Genomic DNA, 25,347 nt, shown 5'->3' with positions numbered 1-25,347 from the left:
CAACGCTTTACATCCTGAAGAGGTGGGAATGATCCGTATTTGTATAGGTCAACAACTGGCACTGGCTAGGCTGGATCCTAAAAATGAATGACACTAAGTAGTAGATAGTAAACAATAACTTAGAGAAACGAAGTGCAAGTTACCCACAACACCTCCTCATATGGCCCCACCGCCAATGTCAGGTACCGCCCCGGGGCACGGCAGGCAACCGGACCGGCCGAGTGGATACACTCCACTTTTGGCCAGGCGGCCGACGACCACCGCGATACTGACATCAACGAGGGCGTCGACGTCTACTACTTTATGCCGGCACCGCATCACGCCTTTGTCCCGGGACGGTTTGACCGCCACTTTGGCTGGGGCACGCTCTCGTATAGCATCGACTCGGCCTGCGCCTCCAGCCCGTCGGCGGTGCTGCTGGTCTGTTCGGCCCTCTAACCCGGCCATCTACGCGGGCCCGAGCTGGAGAATCCTCCCCGTCGCCCTCGGGACCCTGCAGCACCTTTCAGGACGCTGCTGACGGCTATTGCCGTGGCGAGGGTCTAGGCATTGTGGTCCTGAAGTCCCTAACCGACGCCATCACCGACCGAGATGCCGTGCTAGCTGTCGTCAGGGGTGCGGTCTGCAGCTGCTCGGCCGGCGCCATATCCATCGCGCACCCCAGCACCGCCATGCAGCAGGACCTGTACCGCGATCTGCTGGCTCAGACTGGCATTGAAGCCGCCCAGCTTAGCTACGTCGATATTGGGCCGCACTGCCAGTCAAGCTGGCGACACGGCCGGTGTGTTTAGCATTGCTGCTGGCTACCCATTGTACGTGGGCGTTGTCAAAGCCAACATAGGCCACGGAGTGAATGGCCGCGACCATGGTATCCCTCATTAAGTTCACTATGATATTCAAACACCGCCTGATCCCCGGCCAGATTGTGCTCTTCAGGCTGGCCCCTATCCACCACTTCGGTATCTACGTGGCAGAAAAGAGCGATGTCTTCCGCGCAGCCAGAGTCGATGATGGACGCAAGATAATGATCAACAACTCTGATATTGCGGTAAGTACTCTTCCCTGTTTCATTCAAACTCCTCAGCTGACAAGGGAGTGCTCAAGGGCTGCAACTTGAGCTTGTTGCCGGAGGCAGGCAGCAACTTGCAGCAGCAGCAGCAGCAGCAGCAATACGAACACAGGGGTGACAGCTGCAAGTATCACATCGCAGAAGTCTCGGCACAAATCCTCAAGTCCTTCGTCATTAAACGGCAGGGTTGCCGAGCGTCTTCGAGCTCACCCGCAGACCTCGCTGGTCAACATAGCTTATACAGCCACGACCTGCCGCATGCATCATGCTTACCGGACTGCCTATGTGTCCGATTTCATCGACAACTTGTAATTCAGCTGTCAGTCAACGATAACGACGGCATCCAACCAGTTGCACGCCAGTGGTGCTGGGGCTGAAGGACACAGCAGCGTCATCTTTGTCTCCCTAGACCAGGATATGAGGCGGTACTCAATTCAGCTAACTTTCCGGTCAGAGGCCGGTCGTGGGCGAGGGTCACTTCCGGTTGCTACTCAACGGACCGCTTAGGTATGTGACGAACAATCTGCTGTGCGCGCGTACTTCTTGATAAGCATCGGGGTCATGAGAGTCATTGGGGACGTCCTCTCCCCGCTGTTGTACTTGCGTATGCAGGTTTGTCGTGTCCAGCAGGGCTATGCACCGTCCGAAAGAGGAAATTTGCCGCTTAGTCATTGGTGCTAGCTTGGTTTTCCTTGCTCGTTGCTAGCTAGCTCAATCATCTACATGGATAGTTGAAAACCATCGTCTCTCAAGGACGACGAAAAGCTAAGGTCACAGTCTTTAGTCTACTGCTGTGGACAGGCAGAAATGGATACTTATCAGGATCTCAGCACTAAGGGGTTGCTCAAACACTCATTTAAAGGCGGGCATCATTTCCTTTTATTACCGGCGAGTTGTCTGCATGTTATACACACATCTTCATCCATAAAGACCTGGAGGGCCTCTTCCTCTACCATCTCCTCCCACCTTTCTCTTAACACTCTTTATAGCCAGCCTGACAACACGAGAAACACAGAGACTGGATATGGATACCAGCGACTGCACCTTGGGCACTTGCCCGGTCAGCTTGTCTAGGATTGGGTTCCTGCCAAACCTGGGCGGCAACGCCTTCATGGTGGCCTGGTTCGGAACCATCCTGATAGCACAGATAGCCATTGTGATCCGGTATAAGACCTGGAGCTACCTGTTCGGCCAGGCGTGCGGACTGGCGCTCGAGGTGGTTGGCTATGTCGAGCGTATTAGGCTCCGCGATGACCCGTTCAACAACCAGACATTCATCGTGTAAGTGAATGGCCTCCCCTTCTCGCCCTTTCCTGTTCCGACTACACGGAAAACTGATGGTTACCTCATTGTTTCTGCACAGATACATCGTGACCATAACCATCGCCCCGGCCTTCCTCTGCTACACCATCTACCTTTGCTTCGGACGCATCGTACTCATTTACGGCCCCCACGTGTCACTCATGCCTCATCGATCCTACACCATCATCTTCGTCACGCTTGACATCATCTGTCTTGTTCTTCAGGCTGGCGGTGCGGCATGGACGCAGGCCGATGGACTCAATCCCCAGGACCTCGACCGGGCGCTCGACTTGCTGCGGGCCGGTCTGGGACTGCAGTGTGCCAGTCTAGGTCTTTTCGTCTTGCTCTCGCTGGATATGGGAATCCGGGTGCTACGGAACCGGAGCACATGGACCACGCGGTATGCTCATGTCCGTCAGCATAGAGCATTTGCTTACTTCCTCGTGGGTGAGTTCTGTGTCTCTTCATTCCCAGCTCATACCTCGTCTGCTGATACTCTTTCAGGATCCTTTGCGGCCGCCCTACTGATCCTCGCCCGCTCTGCCTTTCGCGTCGAGGAGCTGCGCAACGGCTTCAACGCTGCTGGTGACAACGCCGAGACGCTCTTCATGGTGTTTGAGGGCGCCATGATCGGCCTGGCTGTGCTGCTGCAGACCGTCTTCCACCCAGGCTACATTCTTGATGGCGAGTGGCGCGTCACCAGCTTCTTCTCCAAACAGCCTGGCGCCCAGCACAGCCAGAGACGAGCGGCCGAGAGAGAGTCTGGCTCTACTTTGCAGACTGAACAGAAAAGTGGATAGGAGTATAGTCAGGTCCGTAGGGTGGACAACGCCCGCGAGGGAAAGGTGTCTCCCTTTCACACATGTGGCATCAAGACTGGAGTAGGGACTCGTCTGACATTGTCACAATGTATTTGATATCCATATGATGGAGCGAGGTTTCTTCGTGGTCTATCGCGTAGTGGGCGTACGCTACCTGGGTACTTGAAAATGGTTGTGCTTTTGAGTCTGTTGCACGCTATCTCCTGTTTGCTTTGAACTATGCTTCTACCTGACGCGAACCGGAATTTGCAAAATGGTAGATACTATTAAGAACAAAAATAGGAAAAAAATACATGCATACAAAAACATATGCCTTCATCAACTCTATATCCTGTCCCTCGCTTTCTGTCTGCGTCCCAACCGTGCCAAGGGGTGGACTTATAGATCGTATGGACACGCTGATGGGCTTCGTCTGTCTAGTGCGAGCATCTGCCACTATTAATACTACTACATCACCGCTCTTTCTCTTCATAGGCTTCATTGGGGTTGAGTTGGCGCCGTCTCCGAGAGGGAAAGGTAGTCGCCGTCCGGAGAAAAGCAGAATGAGTTCTGCTTGAAAGGTCCGAGAGAAAGACGTTTTCTTTCGTCAGGCTCAGCGACGGCCACCGCCAGGACTCTGTGCACAGGGGCTACGGTAGGTTTGTTCTGAAAGAACGGGCGCCCTGAATGGACATGGCCAGTTACCTATGAAGGACATTGCTAATGGAAATGCCCATCGGGGAGTCCACTCCGAGGTCCACAAACCTAGTCGAGTCGTTCAGCTCGCTGCGATGGACACCGGTCTGCTTGGCCACCTTGGATAGGATTTGCCTCCAACTCGTTCTGGTTTTCGTTTGCCTAGAAGGCCTACCGAGTATCTCCAACGCAAACAGCAGCAATTAACAATAGAAGGAGCAGAATGGGCACAAGCCGGGCAGTCTGGTCCTTGTACACAACTAGGCAGGAGGGGGTGGTGTCCGCTTAAAGCTCACCGCTAATGAGACCCGGAAAAGAGTCAAAGTAGTAGGCCTCACAGAGGTGATGGTAGGACTGAATGACCCCTTGCCCCCGGAAGTCAGTGGTCATGCGCTGGCACCGGTGGCTAGACTAACACGATCCTTCCGTGAGAGAGAGCCTTGGTTGCGCCTCATTCTGGTATCGTTCGATGAGACATTGATGCAAGGCGCCAATAAGGCTATGAGCCGGAAGTAAGGGTTACTTCAGCTTGCGTACTTATTGATATGTAGGGTAGCCATTCGAATGTTTGTTGCACTCACTTGATCACACCTAAGGTTAAAGGCGAATGACCGAGATATTCAGAGTCCCAACAGAGACAGAGACAGAGAGAGAGTGTGTGTGGACGACCTCCATGCATTCATGTTCTAATAAGAACGCGATGAATTTGACATTCAAGACCATGAACTTCTGGCCAACGCATGGCTGGTTTCCAAGAGACGGTATTGAAGGAGAGATCTTCATTCACTCGTCACCCTGTTCACCATTAGCCTTGACTTCTTCTGCTCCATCTGTCTCGACAGTGACCTACCTGGTATGGCATATCAGTGAACAATTAATGGCAAGAATTTACCTTGTCTATAAACCGAATATGTGAGGTAATGTACGAAATCGTCCATCGGGTGGTTTGCAAAATTTTGTCGGAGCTTTCGTATAGACAGAAATGAAGCCAAATGTGACTTACATTAGGTCTCTATCGTCTTGGAGCCACTCTATTGTTGCCAAGCTCCCCTCGATCCCTGTCTTGCTCGTATAACACTAACGCGAAGCGGGATAGTCTCCCTGATGGGAATATCCCCACGTGTGGCCTCGCCTGCTTGTCTCGACTACACCTTCACCAGCTTCATATCCTGGAGGTAGTCTTAGTTCTGGAGATCGTACGACTTAGCTGTCACGGTCTATGGGAACTTTTCGGTGCAAGCGACGATTTTCAGACTAGTGATATGGGCGTGGTGGTCGCTCGCCACCAATCACAGAGCGCAAGCAAGGGATTTCTATCATCAAAGTGGTTGACATCGTCGCAAGAGGAAATGAAACTGCTAGAGACATCTCGTATCCGAAATCCATGAGACCCAATCGTGGCCATGGTAGAGAATACTCCTCTACAACATCAACGTGTTCTTGATTAGAGTGATCTTCTCCGGTAAGCTCGCCCGTTCGGAGTATGGGGGAGGAATGGCTGCTGCCTAAGATTGACTACCTACGTCGAGATTCTCCATCGGGAAACATCAAGACAAGCTTAATTATTGTATGGGCGTGTTTGGAACATCGCATTCTTGTAGAGTCCAGCTGCAGGTTATTCTTAGACCCTGCGAGTGACCCGCAGGTCGAGCACAGCCTACTTCTAATCTCCTTTTCTATGCAGCCCCGGATGCTGCTCAGAAACCCCTCACGCTCTAAGTAGTGTAAGTGGCAGCAATGATCAACTTGGCTTCGGACTTTATGATGCCAGATGTAAGATGACGAGAGCGGTGGTGACGGAGCCAAGCTCAAGAAGTTCCAATGGGGACAGGTTTTGTCTCGGAAGGGGTGTTTGCCTTCTCACTCACTAGTGCAACACCCATACTCCCTCTCGAAAGTCGTCTAGCAGTGGTTCAACTTTCCTGGCAATTTTTATATATATCAATCAAAGCCCCGTCCGATGCTGGTGTATCAAAGCAGTATCTAGACCAACCGAGAAGCGACTGAGAATTTCGCCTTTCTGCTCTTCTCATTCTTTACACCAAACCACCACATTCGTTCATCTCCTCCTTTAACTGCAATGACATCTTGGAAACTGGCGGCGGCCTTTGCCCTCGTGGGATTCCGAGCCGTTGAAGCTCAAGACTGCACATTTGATTCGATCACTCCCTCCCGAGACCTCGTCTGGTGCCCATGTGAAGGCCAATTCTTCTGCGCCAAGCTCGATGTAAGTCATATCTCCAACTCCCCTCTATTTCCAACTAACAGAATTACCCAGGTACCTCTCGATTACAAGAATCCAAGCCTTGGCAGAGCTTCCGTCCCCTTACTCAAGATCCCGGCCGCCGCCGACTCCCCAGACGGCCCCTACCGAGGCGCCATCCTCATCAACCCAGGCGGACCAGGCGCATCCGGCATCGAGCTGGCGCGCTACAATGGCACTACGGTTCAAGCCGCAGCCGGATCCAACTTTGACATCATCGGCTTTGATCCCCGCGGTGTCGGGATCAGCGAACCGCGGCCCAATTGCTCAGCAGGCATCTCGATTGGCAAGAACGGTACACTTTCCGAACGGGATGCCCCTCGGGTGATCGATGGATACTACCAACAGTTCATCGACTTTGGCAAGGAGCTCGGAGAAAAGTGTCAAGCTCAGACTGGTGCTGATACCGAAGCTGGCCCGCATATGACGACTGCTGTTACCGCTCGCGATATGCTCAGCATTGTTGAGGCTTTTTCTGCTTCTCCTGACGGTAATCGTACGGTGCTTGACTCGACTAAGCTGAACTACTACGGTGTGAGCTACGGGACCATGCTCGGACAGACGTTTGCGTCAATGTTCCCTGATAAAGTTGGCCATGTTGCCATCGATGGACTGGTTGACCCAGTTAGCTACCAGACGAACTTCACCTCGAGCTCTATCAACCACGTCGACGGCGTTTTGGGAGCTTTCTTCGTGTACTGTCACGCCGCAGGCCCAGATATCTGCTCTTTCTATACGGGAAACACTCCAAAGGACATATTCAGCCGATGGAATGCTTCATTCAAGCAGCTTGACGCTCACAAGGCTGAGGCAGAGGGCTGGGCAAACGCAACTGACATTGGCCTGGCACTTGTGACCTTCAAAGTCAGTGTCCTTAGTGCGGTGGTGCAACCGCTGGCCGAGTTTAGCAGAATTTCCGACGTCTTCGTTGCTTTGGAGAAGGCAATATCGTCCAACTCCATTGCTGCGTGGACAGAGCAGACGAATGCGATCTACGGAGATCCTAATATGGGAGGATACGTGAACCCCGAGCAGACTCTGGGCATCTTATGCTCTGATCAGAGCAACATCTGGTATGGAAAGTCACTCGCGGACATTGAGCCTCTCCTGGATGGCTTGAAGGATACGAGTATCGTGGGAGAAGTCTGGTCTAGGACGATGCTCGCATGTCTCGAGTGGCCCATCAGATCCAACGACGTTTTCAAGGGTCCGTATGGAGGTAACACCTCGTACCCGATGCTCTTCACCAGTAACACGTACGATCCTACGACACCCATTGAGAAGTAAGTTGATCCTGCCTACGCTTATAAACCTTGCTAACGCGAGTTTTCAGCGCCATCTCAAATGCGCCCAAGTATGCCAACGCTAGAAGACTTGTCACTGATGGCATGGGTGTAAGTTCAATCTCAACATCTCCTTCACAGGTGCAATGCGCTAACATTATCATAGCACACCACTGTCGCCACGAACAACATGTGTGCGTTCGCCGCCATTCGATCTTACTTCCAAGACACCATGTGTGGCAAGGAACACTACTGTCCTTTGGAACTGGGTCCGTTCAACGTTCAGCTGAATGGAACGATCAAGGAGAACCTTGAGGCTGTAGGACTATCCAACCTGCGCAGCCTTTACTGATGTGCTTGAACATATCTCGTTTCATCGGGGCTTACCTCCATGGTCCGCTGAACATACATGGGAACATTGTCCTCACGTATATGTTTGCGAATTTCGCTTCTCTTCTGCCATCCCCTTGGAAAAGGCATCATCATTGGAGGCATTTTACACTCAAACTTTTTGAGTAGAAAATGATTCCAGACGAAGTTGATTTTGGAAAATGGGCTGGCGTGCATAATTGAATGCGCAACTCGTGCACTCCTAAATACGATTGACCCAAAACGTAACAACGAGCGTTTACAACTCCAAGCTGCCAATAGAACGAATCATAAAACGGTTGTCACTCTGCAAGAACATTGAACTGGACCAGCCATGTTTCACGATGAGTGTCTCTGTCTAACATGCCTCTTCAAGTTGTCTTCACGACCGCCACGAATGGTCGCTTTACAGATGTGGCATCCGAGTGTTTCCTTGCGATGTGCAGACCTGTCATGTCTCTGTAGATCCCTTGCGGTGCTGAACCGCAGAGAACATCGAGGCACCGCGCAGACATGCTTCCGGATGTGGCACCTGATATGCTCTCTGTACTATGTCAATTCATGAGCCGAAGTTGAGGATCTTACGAGTACACGAACCTAAGTTGCTTCGCATCTCCACTGAAATTTTCACAGAACGGACAATCGCCCGAGGTTGATGAATCATCCGAACCGGACTCATCTCTCGAGCGTTTAATGCTACCAGTCCCAGCGAGGGGGGTCTGAGAATCCCAGTCAACAGCATCGGGCTGTGCGCCTTGTTTGTGTGGAAGAGATCCTTGGGGGCTCGCAGCGCCTGAGAGGAATACTGAAATCGAATTGTTGAATCCGCTGCCGATAGAGAAGTCGAATGACTCAAGAGCGTGGACAGACTGGTCGTCTGGGATGCCCAAAGAAACGAGGCCAGTATCGTTGCTCTGGCGCAAAGGGATCACACCTGGACATTGTGCTGTCAATGGTGTATTGTCGGTGATATGCAAATCTGCGAGGGACTGTTGCGGAGCATGCAAACTGTTCCATTCGAAAGCATCAACAGCTTGGAAATCCAGTTGACTGGTATGTGCAGACAAGTTGTTGATTGAGTAGGGTACACTGCTCAGGTCAAGATCCGGGAAGCGATCGTCTGAGAGCGAGGGGCCAGCAACTGGCCATGTGCTTCCGCTATAGGAGGAGCTGCGTGAGAGGCTGTCGTTGGTACCATGAGAGCAACCATCAAGCGGTCCATGATGCAAAGCATGGCAGCACAAGTCATGGGGGCATGCTCCATGAGATGGGATGTACGTCGCCTCATTGTTAGAGCCCAAAGTCAGGGCAGCAGGGTATGTGCGATCAAAAGCAAAGCCTGTGCTCACTGGCGTTTGAGCTGAAGCCGGAGATGAAGAGCTAAGGCGATGCATTCAAGGTCAACATACGTGTCTGGTAATATAATCAAACGTTGGACCTAGGGAGCCTACAGATTTTGAGACCATATAGTTGTTGGTGGATGAAGTCTGTCTTCATCCCCCAAGCTCGGTCTCAGACTGTGAATAAAGTATGTTAGGTCTGAGGACATGTTGAAAGTTTGCTTCCGACTGGGACTGAGGAACATGAAGACTCACAATATTAAAACACAAGTTCGGGGTGGGCAAAGACTTTATATTTATATTGACCATGGTCTAGTATATGAATCGCAATGCGTGGAGAAACGGACAAGAAGGAGATTCAGTGAGCCCATCAAAGGACCTGTGTGAAGAATAACAGTCATCTTAAATACATGATGCTATGCCGCCCAAACTTCATTCCATTTATGATCATGGGTGCGGCAAAGTAGGTGGATGAAGCACTATGGCTCAGGTTTGACGAGCGGAGTAGATCGTGTGTGCATTGTTGTTGTGTAGACGTGAGAATTCGAGGTAGGATATATCAATTCGAGTGCGTGTTGTCTATCTTTTATACACTTGAGCGTCGTACAATAGCGAGACGACTGGAATGAGCGCCTCAAGGTAAGCAGGCGCGTGGCCTCTGACCGCGCCGCATCCAACATCGAGTAAAATCTCAATGTCTCGGCCTCATTCATGAGGCCACACCGAATATGCACAACAAAGCTGCGCATGACGCGTTGTGCATTGAAATAAGGGAAACATGCACTATCTCAGTGAGCCTTCAAGCCTGCCTCGCGGATGAACTCGAAATAACCGCCTATCAGGCATGGGTATGTGTAACACAACCGCTCCCCCTCCCAGCCTGCGCCGACCTGCTATGCGCCTCCAAAGGAAAACCGGCACAGCATCAGACTGTCACTAAAAGACGCTCAAGACAGCCTACAGGTGAGGCCACTGAGGCGGGTCTCCTCATATTCGTGTTGGGTGTTCCACTGCATGCAGGCTCAGCTCTGCAAGCTACCTCTGGAAGGCGGCCTCCACGCTGAGTCCCAAACGAAGAAATTCAACCCGACTACCTATCAAAACCAACAATACCGGTCAGCTCCTCTCAGCCTAAGTGAGGCAGTGAGGACCGCTGTAATGTGGCCTAAAATGCCTAGGCAGTCTGCATGGTCGATGTGGCCTCAGCACCTCAATCAATTCCAAGGGCCTCGATTAGAGGTGCTTTGTTTTCTTACCTGATGATGTTCATTTCCTTGATTGAGCTTGTCAACATCTTGACTTTTCGGTATCTTGAATGAGGTTACTCAACGTTGGGCTGTTACTGGGCAATCACGCACAAAACAATGGCACGATATTTTGCAACGTCATGTGTCAATTCCTATCTGCTTATACAAGCTTCGTGATTTGAATCGTAGTTCTGACAATGTGACGTGCGGGCGGACTCAAACCGCCAAAGTAGTGTTTTTTCCTTCCCGGAAAAAAAAAAAAAAAGCATTCCAAATTCTTTTCCCATGGGGTATCTTTTGGTACCGTCAACGCCAAATAATCGGACAAAGTTTCCCTTCGTTCCCATATACACTCGATGTGCAAAGCCTCGTTCGTTGGCGGGTACTATGTAAGCGTCGACAGAAGTAGTGACCGCCGCGCGGTGAAGAGCGGATTCAAAGATGAAGGTGATGATAGAGGTAGCAAGCAAGCTCAGTAGTAACCGCGGCCCTTGGCACGACCATGGTGGTTACGACGACCGCCCCAACCACCGCCGCCGCCGCCCTCATGACGCTTATCGCGGTGGTTATGGTTGTTATTGTTGTTGCCGCCGCGGCGCTGCTCAGGCTCAATGGGAACCTCAACCTCGACCTCGTACTCTTCATACTCGTCACGGTAGTAAGCCTCGACCTCCTTGCGCTCCTGGCGGGCGCGGTCCGGGTCAAACACGAAGCGCATGGTGCCGTCCTGGTTGCGTCCGTTGCGCTTAGCAGAGTTGCTACCAAAGAAGGAAATATTCTTGAGGACGGAGACGCCGTTGGAGAGGTTCTCGTCCTCGCCGCCGTCACAGTTGGTGCACCAGTGGGCGTAGCGCACGAGTCCTGGAGTGTTGTCGACCTCGCTGTTGATGACGATCTTGACCTCGATGAATTTGTTGAGGTCGAACTGGACGCCGAGCTTGGTGGACTTGCCATGTTGGGTGTAGAGGTCGAGGAGGTCGAGGACCGTCTCGACGACGTTTTGGCGCGTCGTGTGGAAGTCTGCGTAGTTGATCTTCTCTACCTTGTCGACGCCTTGGCCGAGGAGGCGGGCGCTGAGCTCTAGAAGACCAAGAGCCAGGGCGTAGGTTGTCTGTTTGACTGGGGCAAAGGTCTTGTACAGGTCGACACTCATCTCCATGGCGGTAGCGAAGACGGTCTTGGACTGGGGACCCAGGATCTTCTTGGTTGCCTTCAGCAAAGCGGACTGGGGGTAGCGGCAGCGGAAGTCGAAGCCGACGGTCTCAAGGACCAGGCGCTCCAGGCCGATGATGATCTTGGAGGGCTGTTCGAACATCTGCGATTGGGTTAGTCACAGCAAAATAGTAGACTACTGGTCATTACACACCTTATCGTCCTGGGTCGTCGGGTGCTCGGGATTCTTAATGTTGTACGCAGCACACAGGATCTCCTTGGACTTCTTGATGGTGTCCTCAACCTTGCAGGCCAGGAAGAGACAAGCCATGGCAGCATCTGAGTAGTTGTACTCGGCATCGCGGAACGAGAGTCTGAACCAGTGGAAGTAGACACAAGCAGTGTCAAACGTCTTGATAGGGCTGCGAGTAAAAAGTCAGCATCGCCACTTCATCAAGCACCTGCCATCGTAACCAGAACGAGGGTCCAACATACACGCGCAGCATGGTGCGGACGTTATCGATGAGCTGCACTCCCTGAAGACGGTAGCTATCCTCCCTAGCTGGATCGCTCTTGTTGTCTCGCAGCATGCGTCTCAATCTCTGCTCGCTCGTGAACTGGCAAGACACCTGCATATGTCCAGGGTGCGGACCCTTAGCAGCCGCGGGTTCGGCGGCCGGTGCTGAGTTATTCGTGGCAGCAGCACTCTGCGCAACGCTCTGCGCCTTGGGGCCGGAGGGAGCCATTGTATAGTCGCCGTCACAATCTTTGCCAGCCGTGTCAGAATCGCCCTGCAATGTCTTCTCGTTCTCGTCCGCGAAAGCGTCGCCGCAATCGAAATCGCAGTCGAGGTACCGGTCGTTGTCGCCTACGGTGCCGGTGTCGTCAGAGTCACCGTCGTCGTCTGGGTCGATGGCTAGGTACGAAGAACGCTTAACGGGAAGCTGAATCCAGCTGTAGTCATCGAACCAGACCTTGTCTCCCTCGAGGGGCAGGTCGAGAGTGGTGTCGTCTTTGTGGAGGTTGTTGATCTGTTCCAGCGTAGCCTCCGAGATTTCGCGTCCTAGGGTCTCCAAAACTGCCTTGTAGATGTCCGGCAGAGTCGCGGTGGGGTGGGTGAACGGTGCTGGACCTGCGTCCACCGCGGCGTTCCAGTCGACCTTTCTTTTGCGCACGGACCGTGTAACCCAGTTGGGGTGCTCCACGACTCGGAGCCGGAAGCGGGGCGGCTCAATGGACCGGTCTTGTCGATGCAAGACTCTAATCAACTTGGGATGACCGTCAACCGTGAAGTCGAATTGTTTGATCTCTGAGGTTCCGGGAATCGAACGATTGGTAGGAACATAGTATCCGTTGAGAGCAGTCATTCCAGCAGGAATGATTCCGGGGGACTTCATCTGTGTTTATCCATTGCGTCAGTTCATCATCCATCTTTGTGAGTTAGTAGTAAGTGTGCTTCCGATAGAAAGTAAAGTTTCAAAGATTCTTCCCTCTAGTAAATATCTCGAAAACAAAAATGGCAGGTAATTGCCCAGGATCCTCGGGCGAATAGAGAAAACCGCGGGCGGTCTCGGAAATGGTAGGAAATTAACTTGCCATGATGTTCAGAGAGGGGAGAGTAAAGGAGAGTGTAGGTGAGCTTGTATTCAGCTGGTAAATGTGAGTCTGCTCGACTAAGAAGCTGCTCGATCGCGAAGCTGAGCTAGAAGGATAGATCAAGACAGTTCAGTTGCCAAGTAAGCCCAGTCGATAGAGAGTGGTGAAGGCGCGAATCCCGAAAGCGAACGCAGAGACTTCGAAAAGAGAGTATTGAAACCTTGAGTTGGAGCAACGATAGCTTCTCAGAGAGATTCGCAATAAGACCGCAATTGTCGATATCAAGATAAATGCCCTCAAGACGCGACGGCCGAGAGAGCACGGCGAAACTGCAGTCGCCCAACGACGAAGGTATCGTCAACCGGTAGAGTATGGAAGCAAAGAGTCAAGAGAGAAAGTGGTGGATATCTCGGCGTCTATTTCTTTTCCAAGGGCAGGTTCGGAGGACCGCCTGCAAAGGTAGGTACAATAATATTCTTTCCTTCCCCAAACGTTTTTCCGTTTCCACTAAACGAACTCGGAGAACCAAAGCATCCTTTCCAGCCGCGTGGGGAGTTGAGGTGCGGCTGGTGAGGCCCTGAACCGGAGCCGTATTCACAATGGGACCTAGGAGTCCCGTCTCCTGAACGTTCCTCCTCGCAGATTGAGCATGTAGACTAGTGATGGGGGTATCTGAGAGTGATGTTAGCCATGTGCCATGCCTCATGTCTTTAGACAACAAAGGATTGAAAGGAGTATCAAAGTGCGGCTTGGTGTCATTGTATGCAACCAATGCCGTACTGAGACGTCGTTGAGGGTATAAAATGCGTCGAGAAGTGATGCAATGGGCGTAGGTTGATATTGTTGGATAAAGACAAACCTTTTTGATATCACTGGTCTGCTCCTAGCACCGAGTAACATACTGACGTTTCCATACCCATCCCTCGGCGTTGTTTTAGAGGAACGTTGATAGAACCGCCAGTATCTTCCCTCAGTGCTGTCCCACAAAGCCACTTTACTCGTCACAAGTGTCCGCCTGAGGAACACGGCGGTCGATAGCGGGAACCACCGGTGCAACCGTGTTGGGATCTAGCGTCGGGACCTCGAAGGTCTTGAACGGCGCCGCCAGGACGGCAACCGGGAAGAGGACGCAGAGAACCTTTGAGAACTGCATATCGATCGGTTGTCGGACTGTGAGATGAAAACGTCTGATGAGCGAGACGAGAAGAGTGAAATGCAGAGCAAAGGCGTATATTTAGATTGAAAGATGTAAATAGAGAGATGCAGTTGTTCAGATCAGATAAACTCGACAATTCTGCAAATGGGTTTTCAGTTCAATGAGCATACTCGTCTTCCCGTGTTTCAAGTGTCGTTCGAGAAGGGACCGTCGTCCATACTTATGGAACCCGCGAACACTGCCCACCTACGCAACCCGCCAGCAAAGAGGGTTCGCCCGAACACATGCCGTCCGAGCCAAGGCCGCAAAAAGATCGGCCGATCAACGTCGTCCAGCCACAAGGCTACTTCATGCACCCTTCGGTCTCCAGCGTCGTCAGCCTCTGCCCCTCGTGTCCCTGTACGAGGGTGCGTCGCGGTGGTGGTGGTACTCCGGGGGGAACACCAGTAAGAGAGCCTGAGAGGCTAGGTTGCGTGAAACAGGGGACCATTTCTTGGTTGCATCTTTGGTCTCGCACCGAGAGCGTTTCAGAGCGGCAGAGAGGGCAGGGAATCCCGCCGACCTGGGATCTACCCGCCACTGAGCTGTTGGCACTCACACGGCTGGGGGAGGGATAGCCACTCGAGTCAATCGACGTAACGAATGTCTATGCTGCGTTCTACCGCCATCCGGGAGCGATTAGCTCTCAGGAACGAGGACCGACACTTGACAAGGTCCCCGACGGACTTGGCTGGAGCTGTTGCTGCTTCTAGTCTGTCTGCTGTGATCTTGGCAGAGGAGGACCGCCGGACCTCGAAGACTTTTGACCGACGTTGACAGGGGAGGCTAGGTCTACCGTTTGGCTTAGTAGTTGAGCTTAGGTATCACGGTGTAAGAGAGCACCGGGCCAAAGAGACGGCTCGAGAGCTGTCGAGGTTGAAGCTCCTGAGACGCTAACCCCTTGGATCCTGGGAAACTCGTGAAAAGGATGGCACGGACCGCTGGTAAGGTGCTGACCTAAGCACATGCAAAGGAACGTTCAGTGAAGATGAGTGGACGGGCTCTCGGAACATCCCCCAGCCCACATGTTTTGTCCGTGGCCAATGGGAAGCTCAATCGATAAGTCAGCACTGCATGGCGATAGGCAGGCGGCAACGGCCAAGCTCCTGCTCTCTCGCCCAACCGCGCAGCTGCAGTCCATGGGCTTGTGTTGGTGTCGTCAGCTTTCCCTTGCCACACTCCCCTCCATCCCTTTGACATCCAAAGAAGGACCAACAAAAGTCTCCGGGACACAGGTCGCCCTCCAACCTCACAACCATAGTCAAGCTTTGATAGTAGTAGACGAACAACCAGAGAATACGAGAACACGCAATGAAGTCCCTCTCCATCCCCACACTGCTCACAGTCGGCTCCCTAGCCACCGCAGCCTACACGGCCGCGACCCCCAAACACCACACAAGCTCGTCCGACGATACCGACGACCACCCGATCCCCCTCATCGTCTGGCACGGCCTCGGCGACTCGTACGACGGCGAGGGCATCAAGCGCCTAGGCGAAGTCGCCGAGGAGCTCAACCCGGGCACCTTTGTCTATACCATCAAAGTCGGCGCCGACCCCAACGCCGACCGCTCCGCCACCTTCTTCGGCAACGTCACCACCCAGCTCGAGGAAGTCTGCGCCGAGCTCGCCGCCCACCCGATCCTCTCCACGGCGCCCGCCGTTGACGCCATCGGCTTCAGCCAGGGCGGGCAGTTCCTGCGCGGCTACGTCGAGCGCTGCAACAACCCGCCCGTCCGGTCCCTCGTCACCTACGGCAGCCAGCACAACGGCATCGTCGAGTTCCGCGCCTGCGGCGACGGCGACTTCCTCTGCAAGGGCGCCATGGCCCTCCTGCGCTTCAACACCTGGTCCGGCTTCGTCCAGAACCGCCTCGTGCCGGCTCAGTACTACCGCGATCCGCAGCCGGAGCAGTACGAAAAGTACCTCGAGTCGTCCAACTTTTTGGCCGACATCAACAACGAGCGCGAGCTCAAGAACGTGCGGTACGGCAAGAACCTCGCCAGCCTGGCCAACTTTGTCATGGTCATGTTTGAGGACGACACCACCGTCATCCCCAAGGAGACGGCGTGGTTCGAGGAGGTCAACGGCACCGAGAGCCTGCCGCTGCGGGCCCGGGCGATTTACAAGGAGGACTGGATTGGCTTGAGGGAGCTGGACCGCAAGGGCGGGCTTCGCTTCCGCCAGATTCCTGGCGAGCATATGCAGATTTCTGATAAGACGCTCAACAAGACCATCCAGGAGTTCTTTGGGCCGTTCAAGAAGACCTTTGAGGCTGAGAAGACGGTTGAGGAGATTCCTGTCTTTGAGGAGTTGTAATTGCTGGGTAGTGATTTGATGAAAGCGACACAAGGGAAAAAGTGCAAGAGGGAAAATTGTACACTAGTTCTTATTGGTAAATTTCTAAGCACGAGTTCTCATGGTTAATTTTTGTTTGAACCAACGCCGTACGCCACAAACCATGCATGGTATAATCCCGCACGTAAAAACCCTTCCTCCTTTTTATTTTTTCGGTACCATCTCTACAGCCATGCCCTGGGTCTCAAACGCATCTAGTTGTCGACGGCAGCCTTGGCCTTGGCCTTTTGCTTCTTCAGCTTCTCCTTGCGCTCGGCAATCTGCTTGTTGAGGTTCTCGTCGTCGCCTTCGGGAAGAGCCTTTTGCGTCGCCTCCTTGGCCGCCTTCTTGGCCTTCTTGGGCTTGGTCGCAGTCTCGGCCTCTTCGTCGTCAGCGCCAATCGACTTGCGCTTCTTGCCGACATTGGCCTTCTCCTTCATCGCCTTGGCCTGCTCGCTGTCGTCGGCGACGATATCCTTGTCCTCGAGCCAGAGCTCGTCCGTCAGCCAGATGGGCAGGGCGGCGGTCTCCTGGCCCTTGACGTAGATACTCTTAACGTTGGCCCACTTCTCGGGCACCCACTTGGTGATGAGGGCGTCGACGACGGCGGTAACGTTGTCAGCGACCTGCTGGGGCTTGAAGCCGGCGTAGCCTATCCGGATGGCGGTGTTGGTGGACGGAGTGAGGCTGACGAGGGCGGCACCGACGGCCTTTTCGATCTCGGCGGCAATGTCCTGCGGGGTGCCGGCGTTGACGGTGCCGGGGGTCTTGGGGGCCGCCTTTGCGCGCTTGCCGTCTGCGCCGCGCGGGGGCTTAGCGGAGATGACGACGGGGACGGGGCGCTTGGCGGTAGTCTTGTAAAAGGTCTTGCCGAGGGCCTTGGGGAGGCGGTTGACGATGCGGTCGTCTGCGAGGAAGACGTCGTGCTCGGCGAAGAGCTTGCGCTGGGCCTCGTACTGCTTGAACTTGGACTTGAGGTGGGCCACGTCGACGACGCGGGTGATGCGCTTGCGGAGGGCCTCGGGGAACTCTTCCGAGGCGACGATGTTCTTGTAGGCGCGCTGGGGGTCGGCGGTGATGAGGCATATCGTGGCGTCCTCGTCCTGGTTGAGGGGGTGCGGGAGGGTGATCTTGCCGGGCTTGAGGCGGGCGCTGTCGGCGATGTGGCGCTTGGTCGTGAGGGTGAGCCAGATGGGCTGGCTGGCGAGGTCCTCTGTCTCGTCAGCGAGGAGGTTCTTCTTGCCGGATTCCTCAGACTTTTCCTTGGCGGCCTTCTTGATGTGTGCCAGGAGAGCCTTGGAGGCCTTCAGGGTCTAAGGTTTCGCGCATCGGTTAGCGATCTGGGAGATCTTGAATGGAGTTGCGCTGCTGTCAAACGGGAGGAAAAGTAGCGGGGAGTAATTACCTGCTCGGGGTCAATTGAGGGCGTAACATCTTTCGATGCGACGGCGACGGTCTTTGAGGGAGCCATGACTGCTGGTTTGACGGGTTGGTTGAAGGCTCGTCTTGTGGTTTTCTTTGGTTCTGGCAAAACTTCAACACGGCGACTACAGAGAGAGATATGGTGGGGGCGACCAGAAATCTTTGGACCGTCGTCCAGAAATTTTTTGGCCAAAACGACAGGGATCATGTCCTGTCGGCGGATCCAGGGCGCCGGTGCCGATGGGGTCCGTGCTCCCCGTGTCGGTCTGGCCTGACCGAGGTGAGAGCTCGGTGAAGGACCTTGGCTCCAACCGCACTCACCGTGCCGCCGCGACTTGCTGGGTTTCTTGGATGCTGATTTGAGTGCACAAGTTGGCGGTCTGGTCCCGATGTTGAAGCAAATTTTGGCCACAAAGGCCTCGGATGAAGTTCTTGGCCTTGGATTTGACGGTCAGACTCTATTCAGTACATAAAACAGGTTGCACATGTCTCGACGCGTTTAGTGGTGGATATCGCGTCTTCAGATGCAAAGTCAGCCGAGGACAGCCGGATTAGCAGTCGACCAGCGCGTTCAGCAGCAACAACGTCTCAACTCTTTACACCACAGTTGCGATTCGTGTGAGAATTGACCAACGCTTCTTCACTCCTATTACAGACGGACATGGAAATCAATTTACCTACAAGTCTCAACACACGAGCATTGTCTCAGTCTGAAAACGGGTCCCGGCATCCAAGAGTCTCTCAGAAAAGTGTGGACAACGTGGTTTGTGGGCCGGACTGCCATTGTAAGTTGGTCGGTCACTAATATGCACATGCCAACGAGGTTTTTTCAATCCAATGGAATCCAATTGGGAACGCCGGGATCATCATTTGCCCAAAAGCCTCAGCGGGTCGTGCGAGAATGAGATGGGAGGGAGCGCGACTTGCTTTAGCGATGCGGGGTGTTCCTGTCGGGACGCGATGATTGACGGTTCGGGAAGACGTGGGTTTACCTACTTTCATACCGAGCACGGCTTTCCGGGTACAAAGTGTCTGGCGCTTCCTGACAGCTCATTTCCACCCGTGCTAAGGGGACGGGTAGTCATATTCGCTTGGGAACGCGTTACAAAGATATGTTGGTTTGCGTACAATAAGGCAACGAATTGCAGGGGATTCGTAAGGTTGGAACATGGTATATATATCAAGGGACCATAGCGATGAGAGTTGAAGGGGATCCAGGTTTCCCAAGTGTGAAATGAAAGACACTTTACGCGCAGCAAACACGGTCTCGCGATGCTCGTTTCAACCCCCTTCGGATTGCATTGCATGGGCAGCCTGGAACGAGGCGATCTGGGACTGGGACTGGGACTGGGAGTCTGGGACCGGTTGCCCGCATCCCAGTCGACGGGGCGGGTCAAGACTCAAAAGTCTCACCAGACGGGCGGACCTTTGGCGCATCTATGATGCTTGTGGCAGCAAAGGGAAGGCGGATAATAGCCACAGAGAGAGAAACGACCGTGCTCGGAACCAATGGATTCAGAGGAGGGCTTTAGACGAGAACTGGCCCGATGCGATATCGCGATTTAGGGTGTATGAGTCTCGGCTGTGAAGCACAGGGATGGACGAAGGACTGGGGGGGGAACAGCGCACAGTGATGGAATGCATGGCTTTCTTGGAGACTTGGAGAACTCTGAGAGAAACCTCCACTAGCTATGCAACTTACTAGTAATGTAAATTGCAAGCCTCTTGATCTTGTCTTGGACACGCCATCCCGAGGGAGATACTTTATGGATACTTCAGTCAGTTTACCTTACCTTCCTGGTTAGCATAGATCATTCCGGCCAGCTTGGGATGCGCCGGGGTTCGAATGGGCGAGACGGTTGGACAGAGTGGACTCTCATCCACTGGTGGTGGCCTTGGGCGGCTAATGAGTATGTTCTTCAGCGCTCTTCGCCGTTGGATGGGATGGCCCCCGTAATGACAAGGGACCTTAGCTCATCATCCGTCAACAGCTGGGAAGAAGGATGAAATGCTGACCATCGGCAATGATCGAAAGCGTATGTGCGTATGTGCGTATGTGGTGGTGTAAGAGAAGACGCGCACTGGAAGTGGGCCAGTAGTGGTTTTTTTTCTTGCAGCCTCTTACTCGTCTCTCACCCAAGAAAGCGTGTATGGTGGAGACTTGGAGACTCGGACGTGATTTCGGGGAGGCTGGATCGGATCTTGATGAGGGGCACAACGGCCATTGTAAGGTCTAATGACTGCAGGTTTTGTACACAAGAGGCTGGAAGAGAAATGGCGGTCTACATGTGGACAAGTCGTGAAGCCAAAGACTCGGAATGAATATGAGACTGAGAGTGAGAGTTGGTGATGAAGACGTAAAGACTGATGAGGTTGAGGACAGCTACAGATACTCCTTGGGGAAGCAACTAAACTCCACGGTTAGCGGGTGACCGCCGCAGCAAGCTCAGACAACGGCCCGCGTCCAGCGGCCATGGCCTAGAAACACGGTCATCTTTAGCGCATCTACCCGCTGTGGCCATCCATCGTCCCGTGAAGGTACCTATAAACCCGTCCACCCTCAGCGGGCACGCGACTCTTGCTCCCCACTCTACGTACCTAAAGTGCCTAAAAGCACAACGTGAGGTGCCTGCACAGCACAATTCGGCGCGCGCCCACCAACACGCGGGAAAGACGTGGACGCGCGAGAGACACGCTTCCCGTTTTTTGGGCAAGGGCCCCCCTCAAAAAGGTCCAGGGCCGCACCACCGGGCCTCCTTCCATCAGACCTGCAACCACTTTGACAGTTTTCACCCTCCCAAAGCCTTCCCTCTCTCTTTTTTCATTCACGTGTGGCCAGGCTTGGATCCTAGAGACCTCCTTCGAGATATTCAACTTTGTTGCAGACCTTGTCCTCTCTACCTCTCTCTCCTTTCCACGGACATATCCCTCGAGACCCTGACTCTTGTACATCTCACCCCTGCCGGAAGAGCGAGAGCCACTTACACGCTTACCCGCACAACGCCAATATCCCACGTCCGATAGTCGAAGCGACACCCGCGCCGAGCATAACGCGCCCACCTCCCAACGACGTGCAAGGAACACAAGTTCAAGGAATTACAAGAGGGAATACTGCAAAAGGACCAAACACGCCCTTCTATCATCCTCAGACCGGCACTCTCACTCTCCTAGCTTGGGCATGCTGTCGTCGCCATAATGCTCGACTCCTCGCCCCGATCAAAGACCCAGGAGCCTACGCTTCCTCTGGCCGGCACCAAACGTCCTGCCCCGAGCCTTCTCCCGGCGTTCGAACCTCTCTCTTCGTCCCCGGGCTTCCCTAGACCCTCCAAACGACAAGCTCGTCCCGGTTCTGTGGGAGCAAGCAACGCGTACCTGAAATATCCCACCCCGATCCCGACCTCGAGCACCGGCATCCTATCCTCCTCTCCGCCCCGCGTACACTCAAGACCTGGTGGTCTGTCTCGAGCACTCTCTACCGCCTCCGAGCGCACTCCCCTCAGTGCTGTCAGCTCCATCGAACTGAACGAGAATGGCGAAACTCTCCTCATGGGCCGCTCTAGCAACTCGTCCCATTACCAGCTGTCCGCAAACCGCCTCGTGTCCCGCATCCACGTCAAGGCCCGCTACGTGCCTGCTCCCTCCGCTCTGGAGCCCAACAAGATTGAAATCATCTGCAATGGCTGGAACGGGTTGAAGCTTCACTGCCAGGGCCGTACGTGGGAGCTCCTCAAGGGCGATTCCTTCACGTCCGAAACAGAAGGGACCGAAATCATGATTGACGTTCAGGACGCCCGTGTCATGATCCAATGGCCGAAGCGGGACCGTCGCGACCGCCTCGCCAGCCCCGATGATTCTGCTTGGGGTGACTCGCCTCCTCGGTCCGCTGCCCGCGTTGCCGCCGACCTTTTGCAGTCGAGCCCTTTGCGCCGGCCCTCGCGCATCGAGTCCCCAGACTCACCAACGGCGCATCTCAGCAGCTCGCAGCGACTCCAGGCTCTTTTGCCCAGGGAAGATGGGGAAGTGCAAATCTACGAGGACTCGAGTGCAGACGAGCCCGAGCTTCCCAAGCTGGTTGACTCGGGCACCATCATTGGTCAGAGCTTCGCTACCGAGGCCACCAACTCCTTCTCGTCCGAACTCAGTGAGCCGGAAGACGAGAACGTGAACGACCCTGACGAGGAGAATGACCCGATTGTTCACTCGTTTGGACCCTTTGGGGCAGATATCTCCAACCGCTTGGCCTCCATCACTACTGCGTCTCCCAAGTTCCCTCCTTTCAAGCGAACGGGCCTGCCCACAGTCCGCGACGAATCAAGGCCCTCTAGTCCCATCTCCGCGCCGCCAAAGTCGCCAGAGGACGCTGAAGAAGGCGAGGTGCTAGAAGACGAGGAGGAAGTCAAGGAAGCGGAGCCCCCCTACGAGAATCCTACCGTCCGCAACCATGTCGTCAACCAGCTGGCCTTTTCGCGTCTGTCGTCCAACCCCCTGTCGACCATCATGAACAACCTGCCGTCGGAAGAGCGCAAGGGGTTGACAAAGGACCAGCTCCGAAGTCTGATCGAGGCAACGGCATGCATTGGTATCATTCAACGCCAGGGCAAGGACGCTGCTGGCAAGCAGCTCGAGAGCGAGTACTACTACGTCCCCGAGTTCGACGACGACGACCAGCGCCGCCTTGCCGTGACGGATGGTCTGCGCAAGCCCAGCCTGCGCGCGTGTCGCAAGCAGCACAAGGTAAGATTAATAAAGCATAGAAGTAAAGAGGTTGAAGTTAACATGCTGGGTTTAGCAATACTACTGGAAGCGCCCCCGTACACCTTGAACCTTGGTCTATCTATCGCTTTTCATCCCATGTTTTTTCGGGGTTTCTACACCCTTTTTGCCTTGCTGAGGCTGAACTGATGGCGTGCATATACCGAGCATGGCCTCTCACTTCTCTCGTCTTGCATCACACCCTTTTACTGTCTATACCTTGGCTCTCAAAAACCACCATTGGGCAAAACCAACTCGTGTGTACTGGCTGCATAGCGCAAGGCGTTTTTCTGTTTCAACGTATTATTACTGTACGATTCCACTACTACTACTATACCTCCGGAGAAGGGCGGCCTCCTTATTTTTACCCCAAAGATTCCCCCCAAGGCACGCGAAACAAAAATCACCGTAACACGCCCGCGCCTATAACCCCGACACCGACCCCGTTAGACGAGATACATGCGGCATCCAGGTTACAATCGATTTGGAAGCGAGGAGTGTGTGTCTCTTGATTTTTGATGGATTTTTTCGTCTCACCTGTTTCGTCTTTTGAAGTTGAGTTTTGCAAGGTTTATACGAAGAAAGATGGGATATGAATTGGGCTGGCGGGCGGTCGGTCACGGGAAATGGAAATGATGATGGGTGGGACGAATGGGATGGTGTTGGATGGATGGATGGGAGGGGTTTAGAAAAGTTGAAGATTCATCTTCAATCAGAGAGGTCTGGCGAATAAAAATCATGTTTGTTCTAATGAGGCTGCCTGCGATCTTGAATGACTTCGCGTCCCATGAGGCTCTCCTTTGACAGGATACTGATGAACCAGCTGAGATGCAATGGGTGTTGAGACGGGAGGTCCACGCCGTCACGCGCTCATCCCTGCCGCGTCCAGCTCGTGCCCGGAAAAAACACACCGCATCTCGATTCCGACCTTCGGCTCCGATTACATGGACCGACCTTGCCCTCTCTCAAATGCGATTCTAAGAAGACTCATCTCGCAGTAATCGAACGAACACAGTCTGACAGACATTCGAACCTGTAACTCTACATTTATCATACTTCTTATGAAGAAACGGCTCAGTTTAGGTAAGGTAAGATAAGGCAAGTTACGACGAAGGAAGCCGGAATCTGCAGCGTCATGTCGTTCCTCCGTTTCCCTGCGCGGTGATCCCGGAGCTCGTGTGGGGCCGGCTTGGTGCAGTGCACGGACCCTCGTTGACTGATAACGTCCGATAAGCCTAATTTAGTACGGGTCTGGGCCCCCCCCCCGAACCTACCCCGCAATGACGGCGGTGGTTGCTTTTGTTTCCTGCCCTAGGGTGTAAGGTGCTTTTCCGGTGGTGTGAATGTCTCTTCGAGGTTCTTCGTGCACCGGGACTGAAGGGATGGTTAGAAGAATTCTTTTGGTGGATAATTACGGTGAGGAATGGGTTAGGTGATTGAGCTTCGCTGGTTGGCACTTCAGTACCTTTGAATACAGGTAGTGCCGCGAGTGCCCGGGCGCAGGGTACCGGCAGTCAGTTGGACTGAAGTTGGAGGGCTGTCTGCGTAACGAGGCGTAGGTAGCGGTTGTGCTACGCACCCTCGCCTTCCGTGCTGATCTGAGCAAAGGGCGACAGTCGAAAGACGTATGTATACGCTCGAGAACCGTTTTATGACGACGAGGGTGTGTGTGGTGGCGTCAATGGAACAGAGCTGCCGATTACACACGGTACCCCGATCACACAGGTGTCAGTGGCGATATGTTCTAGCGGTAGCTACCTAGCTCATCCTACCCTTCTTTCATGCCACCTACTTTACCGCCAACGGAACGCGGGGCAGAAAAGGAGAGAAATGAGCTACGATGTTTGTACGTTCAGCCTCTGCTGGGCTGATCATCGTCTGATACGGGAAGATTCTTAACTACCACACCTCTCGAGGCTAGTGCCCGTACATCCATGCGTCGTTTGTCGTCTGCTTTCTTGTAAGACGGATGTTTTGACGGGGGGGTCTTTCAGAGCTGAGGGGGGTTCGTCATATCTGCATTAGGCAGGGCGTAGGTTGCATCAAAACGCGGGAGCATGGGCAGGTAGGTAAGTAAGTAGAGGAGATAGGCTAGTTCTCGAGCATCGTTCTCTTGCAGCGACGATCACTGAGAAGGAAGATGAAAGAGGAGGAGTGAGTCAAAACAGGTTAAACACATCCGGAGAGAAGTGGCGCGCTGTGGTGTGGTGGTGGTGGTGGTGATGGTGGTGGTGGTGTGTATGCAGCGCCAAACCTCAAAGGCGCAATTGGACCCCGAAAGTGAAAGAAGGAAAGCACGTATGGCAAAGGAGGAGGTACATGGGAAGTTTAAAAGATCTCGTTCCTCCTCTTCATCTTCCACGCTCTTTCCTCTCGTGAAACTCACCTGCTCCCCGTTGCTCTGCACCCCGTCGTCGTGTAATCAAACCTCTACATTCCAACGACTCCGAGCATAAACTATAAAGACTCCCCACGCTCTCCACCTACCTGACCTACATCACCAAACCAAACCAAACCTCAAACGATA

The 25,347-nt window shown here is 53.7% G+C and overlaps 10 protein-coding genes across 10 annotated transcripts; 6 read left to right on the top strand and 4 right to left on the bottom strand.

The window, feature by feature from the left end:
* Window positions 1-83: 83 nt before the first annotated feature.
* CCOS01_13277 (beta-ketoacyl synthase) lies at window positions 84-438 on the top strand (the record flags this gene model as incomplete). Its single annotated transcript, XM_060461423.1, has 2 exons — window positions 84-97; window positions 183-438. 2 exons carry the CDS (start codon window positions 84-86, stop codon window positions 436-438), a joined length of 270 nt encoding a protein of 89 aa, XP_060307851.1.
* A 233-nt stretch (window positions 439-671) lies between these two features.
* CCOS01_13276 (uncharacterized protein) lies at window positions 672-1,117 on the top strand (the record flags this gene model as incomplete). Its single annotated transcript, XM_060461422.1, has 2 exons — window positions 672-781; window positions 937-1,117. 2 exons carry the CDS (start codon window positions 672-674, stop codon window positions 1,115-1,117), a joined length of 291 nt encoding a protein of 96 aa, XP_060307850.1.
* Window positions 1,118-2,093: 976 nt separating this feature from the next.
* Window positions 2,094-3,171, top strand: CCOS01_13275 (RTA1 like protein; the record flags this gene model as incomplete). Its single annotated transcript, XM_060461421.1, has 3 exons — window positions 2,094-2,350; window positions 2,433-2,818; window positions 2,876-3,171. The coding sequence occupies 3 exons, from the start codon at window positions 2,094-2,096 to the stop codon at window positions 3,169-3,171; spliced, it is 939 nt and encodes a 312-aa protein (XP_060307849.1).
* A 2,776-nt stretch (window positions 3,172-5,947) lies between these two features.
* Window positions 5,948-7,765, top strand: CCOS01_13274 (uncharacterized protein; the record flags this gene model as incomplete). The annotated part of the gene is made up of 4 exons (XM_060461420.1): window positions 5,948-6,094; window positions 6,146-7,413; window positions 7,464-7,524; window positions 7,580-7,765. 4 exons carry the CDS (start codon window positions 5,948-5,950, stop codon window positions 7,763-7,765), a joined length of 1,662 nt encoding a protein of 553 aa, XP_060307848.1.
* A 388-nt stretch (window positions 7,766-8,153) lies between these two features.
* Window positions 8,154-9,176, bottom strand: CCOS01_13273 (uncharacterized protein; the record flags this gene model as incomplete). Its single annotated transcript, XM_060461419.1, has 2 exons — window positions 8,154-8,331; window positions 8,380-9,176. The coding sequence occupies 2 exons, from the start codon at window positions 9,174-9,176 to the stop codon at window positions 8,154-8,156; spliced, it is 975 nt and encodes a 324-aa protein (XP_060307847.1).
* A 1,665-nt stretch (window positions 9,177-10,841) lies between these two features.
* On the bottom strand, window positions 10,842-12,918 carry CCOS01_13272 (C-type cyclin; the record flags this gene model as incomplete). Its single annotated transcript, XM_060461418.1, has 3 exons — window positions 10,842-11,684; window positions 11,736-11,943; window positions 12,017-12,918. The coding sequence occupies 3 exons, from the start codon at window positions 12,916-12,918 to the stop codon at window positions 10,842-10,844; spliced, it is 1,953 nt and encodes a 650-aa protein (XP_060307846.1).
* A 1,193-nt stretch (window positions 12,919-14,111) lies between these two features.
* CCOS01_13271 (uncharacterized protein) lies at window positions 14,112-14,270 on the bottom strand (the record flags this gene model as incomplete). The annotated part of the gene is made up of 1 exon (XM_060461417.1): window positions 14,112-14,270. The coding sequence occupies one exon, from the start codon at window positions 14,268-14,270 to the stop codon at window positions 14,112-14,114; it is 159 nt and encodes a 52-aa protein (XP_060307845.1).
* A 1,353-nt stretch (window positions 14,271-15,623) lies between these two features.
* CCOS01_13270 (palmitoyl protein thioesterase) lies at window positions 15,624-16,628 on the top strand (the record flags this gene model as incomplete). The annotated part of the gene is made up of 1 exon (XM_060461416.1): window positions 15,624-16,628. One exon carries the CDS (start codon window positions 15,624-15,626, stop codon window positions 16,626-16,628), a length of 1,005 nt encoding a protein of 334 aa, XP_060307844.1.
* Window positions 16,629-16,861: 233 nt separating this feature from the next.
* Window positions 16,862-18,117, bottom strand: CCOS01_13269 (uncharacterized protein; the record flags this gene model as incomplete). The annotated part of the gene is made up of 2 exons (XM_060461415.1): window positions 16,862-17,959; window positions 18,052-18,117. 2 exons carry the CDS (start codon window positions 18,115-18,117, stop codon window positions 16,862-16,864), a joined length of 1,164 nt encoding a protein of 387 aa, XP_060307843.1.
* A 3,146-nt stretch (window positions 18,118-21,263) lies between these two features.
* CCOS01_13268 (transcription factor Tos4) lies at window positions 21,264-22,890 on the top strand (the record flags this gene model as incomplete). Its single annotated transcript, XM_060461414.1, has 2 exons — window positions 21,264-22,802; window positions 22,858-22,890. 2 exons carry the CDS (start codon window positions 21,264-21,266, stop codon window positions 22,888-22,890), a joined length of 1,572 nt encoding a protein of 523 aa, XP_060307842.1.
* Between the last annotated feature and the right edge of the window lie 2,457 nt (window positions 22,891-25,347).

This window comes from Colletotrichum costaricense (genome assembly GCF_030867565.1).
Source record: "Colletotrichum costaricense strain IMI 309622 chromosome Unknown Scaffold_17.1, whole genome shotgun sequence".
Classification (NCBI taxonomy): domain Eukaryota; kingdom Fungi; phylum Ascomycota; class Sordariomycetes; order Glomerellales; family Glomerellaceae; genus Colletotrichum; species Colletotrichum costaricense.
Note: the sequence above shows the minus strand (reverse complement) of the source record. Positions and strands in the feature narration are given on the sequence as shown.